Below are 14,086 nucleotides of genomic sequence, written 5' to 3'. Positions count from 1 at the left end.
CTGATCATCTTTGCCTAGTAAGTACTGGCAAAGGTAATGGAGCAACAATAATGGAAATAAGAATTATGGGAGCCAGTCTTTCACACCCACAAGGGAATTAACTATACCATCACCTGTAGTATTGTCTTTTTTTTTTTAATTTGATAAGCAGTACTGTGCACTTCCAGACACATACCTTTGCCAATGCCTGCATTCAAGAACAGTTTCCTTTCCATCGTCTCTCTGAAAACATCATCAGTTCTACTTTTACCTTAGGTCAATACTAAAACTGGACTGTTACAGTAAGTTTCTGCTGGCAGGGTCAATAGTATTGGTCCGTGCAGCTATAAACAGGTTGAGGTAGTGTCTTTCTGTGGATAACTTGAGTTTTAAATTTAGGGGTAGGACTAATTCCAGCCTCAAGACATGTTAGAAAGACAAAGGGGGAAGGTGAAAAGCATCTCAATGACTACAATTTAGCTTTGGTACTAGTCTCATCCCATGAAACAATATTGGAAACATTCTCTACCTTTTGCCTTTTGTTCACCTGTGCCCAACATTTATATTAAATTGTCCTTCTTACAAGCTGAGATTTTAAAGGAGAATCTTTTATTTGTTATTTATTCTCAGTCTTGTGAGCAATAGTGAAACCAGGAAAAGTCGGAAACAAACAAAATTCCTGATGTTATAACAACACTTTGAACTAACCAAGTTAGCTCAGACCACATAGTTGAAAAATAACCACACAGAAATCTAAAGCCAACTAACTTTCCACTGCATCCCGGTGAAGTGGGCACAATTACGGGAGTTGTGGACTCCAACTGTAAGACAGTGTCCACAGATAGCTTTATTTGTCACGGGCCCTGCCTGTGAGCCAACTGCCTGAACGAGAACAAGCTCGGAGGTAAAGGCACTCTGCTCGTACCAGTACACACGCATTGCTAAGAGCACGGCGCTGTAATATGTGAGCATAACTGTTACACAAACTTGGCCTTCATTTGAGCGAATACTGTAGTACTTTATACAAGTCTCGAGTTCACAGCAAAGCACTTGGTACCTGCATCTTAAGGTGCTAGGCATTCCCCCCAACCTCCAGCGGGAGCTGTACTGCGAAGGGAGAGCATCCTGCACTCCAACAGGGTGCTGCTTCAAAGAGGTCATTTTTTTTGGAGCTGCTACTGGAAATCCAGCTATGGACTTCAAGTCTTCAGATTTGTTTTCTACTTTGAATGTGATGGAGGAAGAACATTTACAGCCATAACAGAAACAGGTTTTTACAGACATTATGCTGTGTCATCCTAAGCCAGGGAGGTGTGAGAAAGCTGTGGAAAAGATGCACTTTATCACATGTGAGAGAAGGACACAGCTACTGACTAACTAAAAAAAAACAGATTCCATCTCTCCAGTTAGCTGGACTAACCTAACATTTCAGTTAGCCCCTAACTCGAACTAGAAACAGCCCAAATACATAGAAAATAAAAAACAAAGATTCACCTAAAGGTAAAACAGTACACGGTGGCAGACAAAATGCATTACATGATGTGATTACACGTCTGTAAGAAAAGAAATCCTATGTCTCAACACAGAATATTAAGACCACAGGCCAATTTTCAAGAACCATGCGGTGCACGGCTGCAGACAGAGATGCAAGAATAGGACAAAAATATTCCCCTGCTGACTGAGCCCCATCAGCAGCTCCAGTTCACCACCCCAGAGCTCACGCGGGGGTGGATGCGATCTGCAGAAGACACACAATCAAGGGAGGATTTGCATGATGCTGCCATGTATTGCCTCAGGACACGAGATCTATTTGCAGAGGTCCTGCAGGGTGAACTCCGCAAGGCTGGGCAGAACCCCAGATTAGAACTGCATCCTGCAAGGTTTTCCTGTCTTTTCTATCCTACACAGGAATTGGAAGAGACAGCTTGAATAACAGTGCCATCTCCCCTCTGAAAGCCTCTGCTTTTCTATTAATACGTTCTTGCATTTTTGAACTCGCTGTCATCATGAAATGCAAATGAACACAGTGCTATGTCTGTGCCACTGTCTGAAGAAAGCCATCCCCATCCCCATTCAACCACTGGTTTTTAAAGGCTCTTTACCCTGTCCGCGCTACCTGAGGAAACTTTTCTTTAAAAGACATTGCGGCACACTCTCCCCCTCATATCGCTCATTTAAAAAAAAAAAGTCTTTTTTGACCTGACAATGCAGGTTACTACAAGTCTTTTGAGACGTCTGCTCTGTCAATCTGCAGAAATTCATACCAAGTTCTCAGAATCAGCATTACTGAAATCTTTCCCTTTCTCCTTTATTTCCTTACCTTTTCATTAAGATCTCCTGTGTGAGTACAGCTGGCTAGACCTAAAATGACCTTCTTCACATTCTTCTCTCAATTTGAACAGGTAACAACAATGGAAGACAAAACTTGCATTAACAAGAAAATATCCCCTGCTGTCATACACGTGGAACAAAATATATGCCATTTTCTTCTAGGGGGGAAAAAAAAAAGTGATTTGCAGCAGAAACTACTTTTACTAGGATTACATTACAGGAAACTAGAAGAATATTGTGTTTTTGACTGTGATCTTTTCTCCCTATGTATTTATTTCTATATGTAGCACAATAAAACGGGTAAAAGAAAAGTATACATCCATGGAGAACAGTCCGAAGTGTATGGAAACAAAAATTAATGTGTATAACTACACGGATTATAAACTCTCTTCTCTGCTTTCCTCTATTTATGATGAAAATATCACAGGTGAGGGGAATGCAACTAGTTGAGCTCTCCGTTTCTGGTTTGTGTAGTATTACCTCTGGGAAGAAAACCCTCAGTGAATCAAAGAACTCCACTTGTATCGTCTAATTGCCAGTGCCTGGGCACAAGCCCAGTGTGTGCAAGTTGTTCTGCAAATAGTGAAACTAAGTCCAATTTTTCTATGAGTTCATGTCCCCTACATCTTCCCATCCCCACTATAATATCCTCATCATTCTTCTTTCTCCTTCCCACAGACGCTCTCCCAAGACCATCAGTTCCAAACCACCTTCTACACCCTCTGCAGCTGATCACTGCAACGCTCCCAGGTCTTCTCCACAACCCGAGCTCCCTCCTACCATTTCCTTTGGTCGGATGGAGTAAAGACCTTAACATAGCGTACCTGGAGGTACAGGGAGGGGAAATGGAGAAGTGGATATAATAGCCCTTGAAGGGAAAAGGCAAAGTCATCTAGAAATGGCCCAATGCTTATAATACCATCGAAAGGTAATCTGGATGACTCCACGTTTTGAAGATTTGGAGGACTTCATCCCACCTCTACCACTTCACTTTTTTTAAAACAAAATAAAAAAATAACCCAAGACAAACACTCCTTATCTCCTTGGGAAGAACTGCCAACCTGCAAGTTATCATTGAGCAGGTTCTTAGCCAATTTCCAGCCCAGGGTATGGATATTTTGAGGGCCCAGACAGGTTCCTCTCAGAATTTTGGCTTAGATTCAGTGAAAGTTCAGAGTAGTGATTTTGATGAAAACACTGTGAGCTCAGACTGACATTTTTCTATAAAATACTTCCACTGGAAAATACTCGTCTCATTCTACCTGCAACAACTATCACAGTATCTCCTCAATATTATGTGTATAATATCAATCTGATTTCTTTCTAAGACCAACTAAACACATTTAATATGATACAATTACTTTGTGCATAACTATTTAAAACCCAATTTAGTTGTGCATCTACACTGCACAGATTTTTTTCAAATATGAGAAATGTGTTCACTTGTGCACTTCATGCCACACTGACAACTCATTGAGTAATGTCAACCCCAAGATGCGTTTTCTAGTCCAATTATACTATAGGGGCACATTTGAGCATGATGCATAATATAAAGAAGATACACACATAAATCCCATTATTGTTAATGGAAACTATGTGCATTGCACCTCCCACGCACTGCTTAAAAACTATGCCCCATAGAATCATTTTAAATAACTCATATCCTACACAGTATGAACCTTTTATCTAAAAACTATTCCTTTGCGTACTCTATTATAAAGGGACAAGAGACAGTTTACAAAGAACAAGCCTTACTGCTTCAGTCCCTTTGAGTTTCTAGCCTTTTCTTTTGAATACTAAAAATGTAAAGCAGTCTGTATCATTCAAATAATCTAATTTTCCAATCCACCTTCATTAACATTGCTGGCTGAAGCCAATTACAAATGCCTTAAGGCTTATAGCCTCATAAGCATGGTGTGACAGGTCAAATTTTATTGTTTGCTCCATCCATCATTACTGACACTGTAATTCAAAGTACACAAGGCACAGTCTACTCACTGCTGCTTCTTTCTCCCTGAGCACCTGCTGTAATTTTAATGTAAAAGTTTATATTAATAAAGTACATCGTCTTCTGTCATTCAGTGCTGTCTTCTTCCACACACGTGAAAAGAAAAAGCCCCAAGTTATGCTTTTCTTCTAGCAGCATCTAACGTTTTCTCCTTTGGGGTAACATGCCCAAGCAAGTCATTGCTGGTGATGCGTTTCATCAACAAATACTTTTTATAAATCTAACGCAATGTGGTAATGAGAATTAAACAAAAAACCAACACCAGGAAAAAAAAAAAACTACCAAAACTTCGTTAGTTCTCTAGATCACTGTAGAAGATATTCATTCACTGTGTAAAACATGGCTGATAGGCCTACATCTTCCAGCCTAAAGATAGGCACATAACTTCATTTTTCAAGACACTAATGAAATGCAGTCTCATTTAATTCAGTAAGACTTCAGCACATGTATTTAAAAACACTCCCTAGAAAAAGGTTGTTTTTCTGAGTTTTTGGAATACTGAGCAGCCAACCGTGGGAATGTTACACAGTCAGACTTCTAATTATTGGCAGTAGTTACCTGGGTGCCTAAATAAAAACATTGCCTTCAACACTGTAGAAGCTTGTAAATGGCAAGGAGAAAAATCAGTGACATTCTAAGCATTATTTCATCCCTCTGAAAAAAGCATATGTGGCCAAATCAGAAAGGCATAGGGAGTAAACATTTCCTGCAATGAGTTGCCCGTCTTCAGCATTGGTCTTTGCTATGTAAAGAAAGTCTGTCCCCCCCACTTTTAAAAACCAAAACAAAACCCCCACAAAACACCAAAAACAGAAAGAAACAAGAATCTAGGTTAAATTATTTTACCACGCTACAAATTGCTGTAACAAAATCCCAAAGTATTCATTGCTGTTCGACAATACCTTGGCAAAGAGTATTTAGACACGTATGACTCACCCACACAGCCCACCCCCACCCCCTTCATAGGGGCTTTTTGGGCAATCTGGTAACAAGTGACATGTAAACGTGAGGGGCTGCATTATCGGATGGCAGGTCTAGTTACTGCGAGTTCTAGAGACTCTTAGTGCGTAAACATGAAATTAATATATCCAATTTAAGGAAGATACATGTAATTGAATCCTACCACTTGAATTCTAGTCAATTTAAATGAATACCATTTAAAAAAAAAAGCATAAAAACCCCACAGTGTACTTCTTTTGTTTGACTTATTTAGAGTTTATTATCTTGTGGGAGCACTGGTGAAACTCAAGACAACAATCGCAAAACCCTCCACTTCTGCAGCTCCAGAAAGATGAGCTCTTTCCGTTGCTTCACAGAGCTGTCCGAGTATCGTCAGAGCCATTTGGGAAACCTGGCTTGTAAAGAATTCAAGGGAGCTGGATGTGAGAGGAGGAACCTTATGCTGCCTGTCTCTCAGCGATGGTGCCCGTTTGTTGGAAATCTGAAGGTTATTTTATTCTGCACAAGTTCTTATACTGCGTTTGCCAGCATGGTATTTATACATCACTACTGCAGCTACATCTTGAGAAGGTTTTTTTAGGGAGTTTAGAGCACTACTAGAATAAGGAAGTAGTAACGACTCTAAAATATTTTTCCTGTAGAAAACTCCATCAGAGCAGTCACATCCCATGAAACCTATCGACTTCCACAAAGATATTTGAATACTCCATTAAAAATCCCAACCAGCTTGATCAGAAAACTCCAGGAAACTTAGCAATGGTGCTGTCATGTCTTATACAGACACATTTGATTTAACACAAACAAAAACATCACCCCCCCAACCCCTAAATCATTCAAGCTTTTTTCATCATGACTTCAAAGTAGCTCTCCCAGTATTTTATTAAGGGAGAGAGTCCAGATCTTTCCAAACTATGAACAAGGAAAACGCAAATTGCCCAGCATCACAACGTAGGTCGGTGGAAGAATTGGGTAACGTACTAGATCGACCATGCACAGGTTCAGGCCGTGACAGACTATGTGACAGACCTAGCCTCTGAACGTGGAGCAAAGAATTGAGTTCACAGATTGAAAAGAAGAAAGATGATGATGAAGAAAAAGAGGAGAGGGAGAGGAAAAAATAAATTATTCTCATACCTCCCACCAACAATCTCTAAATTTTGTACAGGGAGCAAATGCTCAAGGCTGATTTAATTTTCTTCTCCATGGACTTCTTTAACCATATCCTAACTTGTCTCACTCTTTTTGTCCTTCAAACCAAAGCTAAAAGTTAACACAGAATTTAATCCAATTCTTCATCTAACTGAGGACAGGACAGGTCTTAATGCTTGCTAAACCTCTGCTGAGTATCTTGTTTTCCACCAGGAATGGCATTTGCTGTGTTACTGGAAAGGCTGAGTCATCCCTCAGAGAAACGACGGGGAGGGAGAGCTGTACAAACCCACAGCTGGGCAGCAGCACCCCGCGCCTCGAGGGCGGGTAATCCAGCGATGGTTGGATTATGAGAAACCAAGCCATGCTGCACTAAATACTCAACACGTGGACACTTTAACAAATGTTTGTTAATTGTGCTTCTGAATACAGACTCCTCCTAATTAAATATAGCAGCCCTCACATCGCACACATTTAACTAATGTCTCGTTATTTTGGTCATTATTTTTTTCTCCTGTTTCAAGACTGTTGAAAATTATTTCTCTTGCACATCTCTTAATATCAAATACGTCACCTAATGTTATGACAACAGGAGGTGATTTTTCCATTTTCAAACAAAGAGAGACATGATCACGGACTTAATTAGTTTGCAATGATTTAATTAAAACTTGCAGAACAACAATGCACCTAATTAGAAGCATAATAATTATACCAATGTACCTTTCCGTCTTTGAAGGAACCATTAGTCATTGAGGTGGTATGTTTTGTAATTTAAGATCATCCTTATTTTCATTTTGTGATTAGTTAAGTGCAGCCATCATCATGTTCAGGTAATTGCTTTATTAACTAGCTTAATTAAACTTCCTGTAAAGCTGACAGCTACAGGGTTATTCTTTTTAATGTGTGGCTGACAAAAACATTAACTAATTACATAGCAGTCTTTACAGGGCTTACCTACCTTACGAGTTTAATTCATTAGTACTTTAAAAAGCTTTGAAAACTCAGACTGCAATATGCTATGGAAGTGTTTTGTATCATAAGAGTATTAAATAGAGCTGTTATACCCAGGAAACAGCAATTTCTCTTTAAAAAAATTTATAATAAGGGAGAGAGCATGTGCATTTTAAAGCATCAAGTGGTAACTAGAGACTCAATGAAATTTTTGAGAAACCTAAAGCCCATGGAGTTCAAATTTAACAGGAAAGGGTGATAGAGAGTTTCTAAGCTTCCAGAATTATAACAAAATTATGCAAGTCCAAAAAAACGCTAGGAATGATTGCTGGAAACAGGGTATGAGGACTGAGTAGATACAGGCCACATTTTACATCTGTGTTCAAATTTAGTAATGCACAAGCACTGAATTATTGGTGCAACTGAAGAATCCCACCACCCAGTAGAACTAGTTTGTCATCTGGAAAGCAAAACAGGAACAAAACACCCACCACACCCAAACATCTTTACTCCCTTCAACTTCAGAAGAAGCAGATAAAATAACACAGATCAAACAGAGACAAGTTTTGAAGACGCTTCAGAAAAAGAACCAGAAGGATTTAATGCCTAAGGGGTGGCAAGATTTTCAAGCAGTATAACTCCCATATATGGGGCTAAGTTAACTTAAGATCCACTAAAAGTACTCAGTACCTGTGTCTCCTATTGTGATAGTTTGGGTGACATTTTTAAATCCCTTGTAGCACAAGATCTGGGCATGGGCTTCTCGTCATTTTCAATACTTGCCCATTTACCTTTGTGTTGGAAACCCACACCTTTGAATATTTTCCAATGGAAAATGAAAAAGATAAAAAATTTATTTTGACTAGCCCTCGAATTATTCAAGACGCTGAAGGCTTGTACGTATTTGATGTAACTGAGAGAGCAAGTTAAAAATCCTGAGCCTCTATCTAAATCAACCAGTAAGCTTAAACATGGTGGTTTATAGTTTACATCTTGTGTGTGGTGGTTTTTTTTTTTTTTTTTCTTTTTTTCTTCTTATGGGCCTTTTATTATTGAGTGTTCTGGGTTGAATCACTCTCCCCAATTCTATCAAGAAGTTCTTGCCTCTAGGTCTACAATGTCTTTCTTCACGAAGAAAGTTTCACTTATTAAAAAATAAAGTTGGTTTTGATGAAAAGCCATTCAGTTAGAAAACCTCAAGAAAGTCTGCTGCACTGACTTCCCCAGGATGCTCGGACCCGCCGTTAACCCAACATGTTAACCTGAGCAAGGATCCACGATTCTGTTTCACTCTCTTTTACCCACAGTATCACTTACTGAGCATCTCTAGAGACATCCAGGCATAATACCACGTTGCAGTAATGGTCCTCAAGAATATACCACATAGCCCATGTTTCTGCTGGGCCAATCACATTCCCTCTGCTCCTCTGCAAATGGCTGCTTTCAGGGAATCCTAATCCCTTATAAGCGAGGTGGATGGGCACAGTCAGTTCCCAGAATCACCAGCACTATAATTAACACAAGCAAAATGCTTTCTTTCAAAATGCAATCTCTGCAGAAAGCACTAGAACAAAGAGCGTAACAGTCTGAGGATTATCAAACAGTGCAAACCAGCAAAATGATAATGCTTTTGCTATTTTGACATATAGCCTTTATGAGTGGGAGATTTTTATTATCCAGTCAGGAATAACTAAGACATCACTTAAAAGAACAACAATTAAAAATGCATTTTATGTTACTTTCCTGGAGTGGAATCCTTAAAGATTTCTTGAAATTTTCATAAAAAGAGAACAAATCAAAGTCCTCCATATTCCACAAGCTCCATTGAGCATCATTCCGGATCCAGTTCTGCAGTCTTAATTTTGCTTTAAGGTCTGAAACTAAACTTTGAACGGGTAGAAACTAAAAATGCCAAGCAATGATATAAGGAATACTCAGGACCTGTTTAAAAAGAAATTTCAACCCGAGTCAAAGTTGAAATGGAAAAGGAATATGCTCCTTTCTTAAAGAGCAGTACTTTGATGAAGTGAGTGTGTTAGCTCCATTATCAGCTTGCCTTATCTAAAGATATGGATGCCTCCACGTTTTGATAAGAATCGAAGAACCATATTAGTTCAGCCCTGTGATCCCTCAGCCTAGCATCCTGCCAAGTTGCAGACCCTTAAAAGTAAGAAAACTACAAAGGAGTAAAAGAAAGAGCAAATTAGAAACAGAAAAAATCAGTCCGGATGAACCAATCATCCCAGCTTCTGGTAATCACTGGCTTAGGGACTCAGTGTGCTAGAGGTTTACCAGCCTGCAGTGGATCTGTCCTCCATGGATTTGTATAAATCCCACGTGTATCTTTGGCCTGCAGAATACTGTGCCGCAGTGAAATTCACAATTTTATTTTGAGCTGAAAAAATAAAAATACTTTGTTTTGAAACTACTGATTTTTAATTTCATTAGATCTTGTTTTATGAAGTACAACTTTTTTTTCCAATATCAGTCATGATTTTATATAAAATCATGCTGAAGTGTTCTAGTTAATTCTGTGCTTCCTGGCAGGTTCCACATCTCTGACAGCCATTACTGCCCTTCTCTGAGCATTTCCTAGTTCTACCCCATCAGCTTTGAGATGAAAGGACGATGACCGAAGGCAATGAGAAGTCTAGGCATTTACTAGAGAAACATAATCATGTTTTGTGCTTGTTCTCTTCTTTAACACTTTATTTGCATTTTTGCCTGGCAGTGATCATTACAACATCTTCCGAGAAACAGACAGAATTATTCTAAGATCAAGTGGCTAAATGAAAGCCTGTGATATGTATATTTGGTTGTTTTCTCTTAATACGAATTATTATGCATTTATTGACACCCAAGTTTCATCTGCATTTTATCAGCCAGTCGTATTTCTGCAGTATCATCTCCTTTTCATCCGTTTTTACCCCAGCTAACCCCAGTTCAAAGTATGGAAAGAGCAATCCCTGGTACAAACATGATTGCTAGCATTAAATGGTAGCCCCCAGACGTTAGTGAAATGCTCCGACGTTGCTCTGCCAGGCCACGAACTATAAGACCAAACCCTGTCTCCTGCCGAACCCCTGCTGTGCTGGCAGGAACAGGCAAAAATCTGAGCCAGGATGGATCAAAATGCTGGTGTGTATGTGTATGTATATACCACCTGCCTGCCTATGTGAGTAGATGGCCAATATACAATTTCAGAAGACTTCTTCCCCCTGAAATGTAGTGGCTACTCTCCATCTTTTGTTTATAAGTTTAGCAAGAATCCTTTCATTTGCCCAGCATATCATTACATGTTCCCAAAGCAGCTGATGCAGAGCCAGACGCGAATACGTACATACAAATGCAAAGCAGTGTGGTATTTGCCCACACTTAAATGTCCACCTTTTTGCATTTTCACAGTCAATGCTGGAACATGCCAGCATTGTCCTGCCAGAAATAATACTTGCTAACAGTACCACATATGAAAGAAAATTACCAAAGAAAAGCTTTGGGTTTAGTGATTTAAGGGCAAGAAAGAGGGATCACATTATCTGGTGAAAACTAATGGTGAATTTGAGGGAAGCAGTTATATTCTGTTCATAAAAGGTATCAGGAAACCATGATCATTACTGACCATAAAAATGTTATTTGTTAGGATGTTAAAATATACCATTTAGTTTTAATACTCTGCCTAAAATATTTTCACCTCACTTACCAAAATTTGTCTTTTTGGGAAAAAACCCCAAACAATGAACGACCCCCCCCCCCAAAAAAAAAAAAACCCCAACACCAAAACCAACCAAAAACCCCAAATCAATGAAGCAGAGCTTTTAGAAGAAATTGCAGAGAGGCAATGATGTTCTACAGGTTACTGTAAGATATACTCACAGATTTACAATGTACTTATACAGCAAAGAATAATAGTACTGCTATAGGCATCTCCTTGATACTGTGTAAAGGTTAAGCAGACTGTATCCTCTCGCTAGGACTGGATGTTACTGGATTACCAATCAGTACGACACTGGAGGAGCCTTCAATCAAAAAAAAAACTTTAGAAAAAGCAACTACGAATATGCAATGTGACAAGCAATGGCTCCTTTGTACTCAGAAAGCAATGAAACCCTACCTTCCCCAGGCAGTGGCAGAGAACGTGGGCAAAATTTGTGGAAAAGAAGTTGCTGCGCTTGAGAGACCAAGATGCTGTAATTGTCAATTGCTAGGACAGGAGCAACTGATAGTTAAATACACAATAAATGAAGATTAAATACACAATAAATGAAGATGAGACAAAGTTACTTCAGAATAAGTCTCTGAAAGTCTCCTTTAAAAAAAAATACCACTCAAACAGAGGCAACTTCTGGGAGGTATGTCTGATAGTCAAGCATGTCAGCAACAGGAATCGTTTGATGTCTTCATTATAACTGTCAGGCCTACATCGTAGTCACAATAGTTTGGTGAATTTATGACATGGCAGAATTTCTGATGAAAACCATTTGGATTTATGGTAAGAAATACAGAAGGTCAAAAAAGTCTCAGAGCTAACAGGGATGCAGGTAGGATGCACAGAAATTAGTTCAATAGGATGACTGAATATGCAATGAAAGCTATTTACTACAGAATATCTTATATTCTCTCAAGAGTTCAGACAGAAAAATTTGTTTTCAAAATAAGCCCAATTTTAATCCTAAATACCAATGCTAAATTACCGTATTACATAGTCCTAGAGAGTATTAAAGAGAGTAGCTTGGTTAACAGGCAACTTGGAGCCCTTTTTCTGTAGTCTGTGTGTACAAGGATGAGAGAGTTTCTGCTGATTTGCTGCTTTGGCCCTGCAACCCGCCAGCCAGAATAGAAGAGAGGCTTAAATGAATTACCCATGGCAGCATTTTAGTATTTGTGTCCATTAATGGATGAAGAATTCAAGCTGCCTAGCTGAGAAGAGAATGTAGCTGCAATATCATCGCTGTTACATCACAGCAGAGAATTTTTTCCCCTGATCACTTTTTTCCTGGATTTGGGGGGGGTGCTGTTTTTGGATTTTAAAGGGTAGTTTTACTGGCTGTCAAACCTTACCTTGCATGGAAGAGAAGAAAACTTAGAGGTATTCCCTAAACATGACTTTCAGTGTCTGAAGTGCTGTTTATGGAACGTGTATCCAAGACATGGAAGGCTTTATTTGATAGTGGGAGACCTGGGCTATTGAATGGCTGTGAAGCCAGTTTCTTTTAAGGAATCAAGCCCTAAGGTGATCATATTTTCAGTATGACAATAAGCCAGCTTATCCCCACTGGGTTATGGGAATTTTTTTTATGGTACCATATATGCTGCATCTGGCACACAAGCATATTAAAACTGTGGTTTAAATGAATTGTAATATGTTACCCATGCAGCCTGGAAACAAAAAAATTAATTAGAAAAAATAAAATAGCTATCATAGAACAATGACACTGCCAAGTTATTTTACCATTTGGAGACCAAATCTTAAAAACCAAGAACTATCCCAAAATCCTCTTGTCCGAACAAGCCAATCTGATCAAACAAATTTTTTCTGTTGCATCATCAATATTGAAAGCGTTCTACTTCATTAGTAAGAACGAGCTATTTAGAGAAACATGAATCATGAAAGTCATAAGATTCTGATTTGTCATTCTGATTTGCTGTTTGTCAAATATGTAAAAAAAAAAAAAATCTACATTTATCAGCACTTTTTACACAGAAATATACCAAGAACTGAAGTAAACTAATTTAATACTGCCTATTAATGAAAGCTATTTCATCTTCATACTACAGCCTGGATGACGACGACTGACAGGATTTCAGGTCACAAGCAGAACTTACCTTGGCAGTATATGTGTGTCCATCAGACCCACAGACAGCGCTGGCATGCGTCATGGGGCAAGGCTTGCATTTTACTATGTTCGCTGGTCCAGTCCAGTGCTTCTGGGCCAAGTTTCCTTTCTTTTGTCGAAGGCTGTAAAATAAGAGACACCAGTTTTATTTGAACATGTTTGTTCAAAGCAGAAGAATGAAAGCTTCTCTGAATAAAGCAACGTTGGGTTTTCAACACAGTATTAATTTAAAGCAAATAAATTAAATGTAGCTCCTAACAATGCTTCTGTAATACGACATATTACAGCAGGCAATCTAAAAGTCATAAATTAGTAGGCAGTCCTAGATTTACAATACTTGGCAGCTTCATTTTGATTTGTAACTACAAATGACTTCACTTAAGAATACAGCATTTTATTCAGCTACCCAGCGTTTCTGGTGAAGCAGGCAAGTTGCGGTACATCAGGTTGTAGTTAGAGACATTTTCACTAGGCCTCCTCTGAGCTGCCAAGTTACTGTTAAGGTAGCAAAAATTTTAAAAGGAAATCCTTTGAAAAACATTGTGCTTTACATTATGCTTATAAAAACGTGTAAGGTCACCGAACAACTTTGTCACAGTACATGCAGCAGCCCTCTCCACGTGCCACTGCTGAACAGCTGTTGCTCTCGGATCAAGAAGTCCCCCTAGGAAGGCTATAAAGTGACAGAGAGCATCTCCAAACCTCCAAATGCATTTGTACCGTGGGAGTGACTGCAGTTGTCCTCAAGTCACGGGCTAGTCAATTATTGCATTAAAAATGTCTATGAAAAGACATCTGCTCCAAAAACTTATTGCGAAACATGTGCAATTGATTCTGATTAATAGCTCATTTTCTTGTCATAATGAACTACTTG

General features: G+C 39.0%; 1 protein-coding gene across 1 annotated transcript in view; it reads right to left on the bottom strand.

The window, feature by feature from the left end:
* The window catches only part of SPOCK1 (sparc/osteonectin, cwcv and kazal-like domains proteoglycan (testican) 1), a gene marked incomplete at its 5' end in the record, with an annotated part of 93,635 nt that extends 80,301 nt beyond the window's left edge, over positions 1–13,334 (bottom strand). Inside the window, one exon of the mRNA XM_009573027.1 lies at positions 13,202–13,334. Coding sequence (XP_009571322.1) covers positions 13,202–13,334 — 133 coding nt within the window. The remainder of the gene's footprint in view (positions 1–13,201) is intronic.
* Positions 13,335–14,086: the final 752 nt, after the last annotated feature.

The sequence above is a fragment of the Fulmarus glacialis genome, unplaced genomic scaffold, assembly GCF_000690835.1.
Source record: "Fulmarus glacialis isolate BGI_N327 unplaced genomic scaffold, ASM69083v1 scaffold3180, whole genome shotgun sequence".
Classification (NCBI taxonomy): domain Eukaryota; kingdom Metazoa; phylum Chordata; class Aves; order Procellariiformes; family Procellariidae; genus Fulmarus; species Fulmarus glacialis.
Note: the sequence above shows the minus strand (reverse complement) of the source record. Positions and strands in the feature narration are given on the sequence as shown.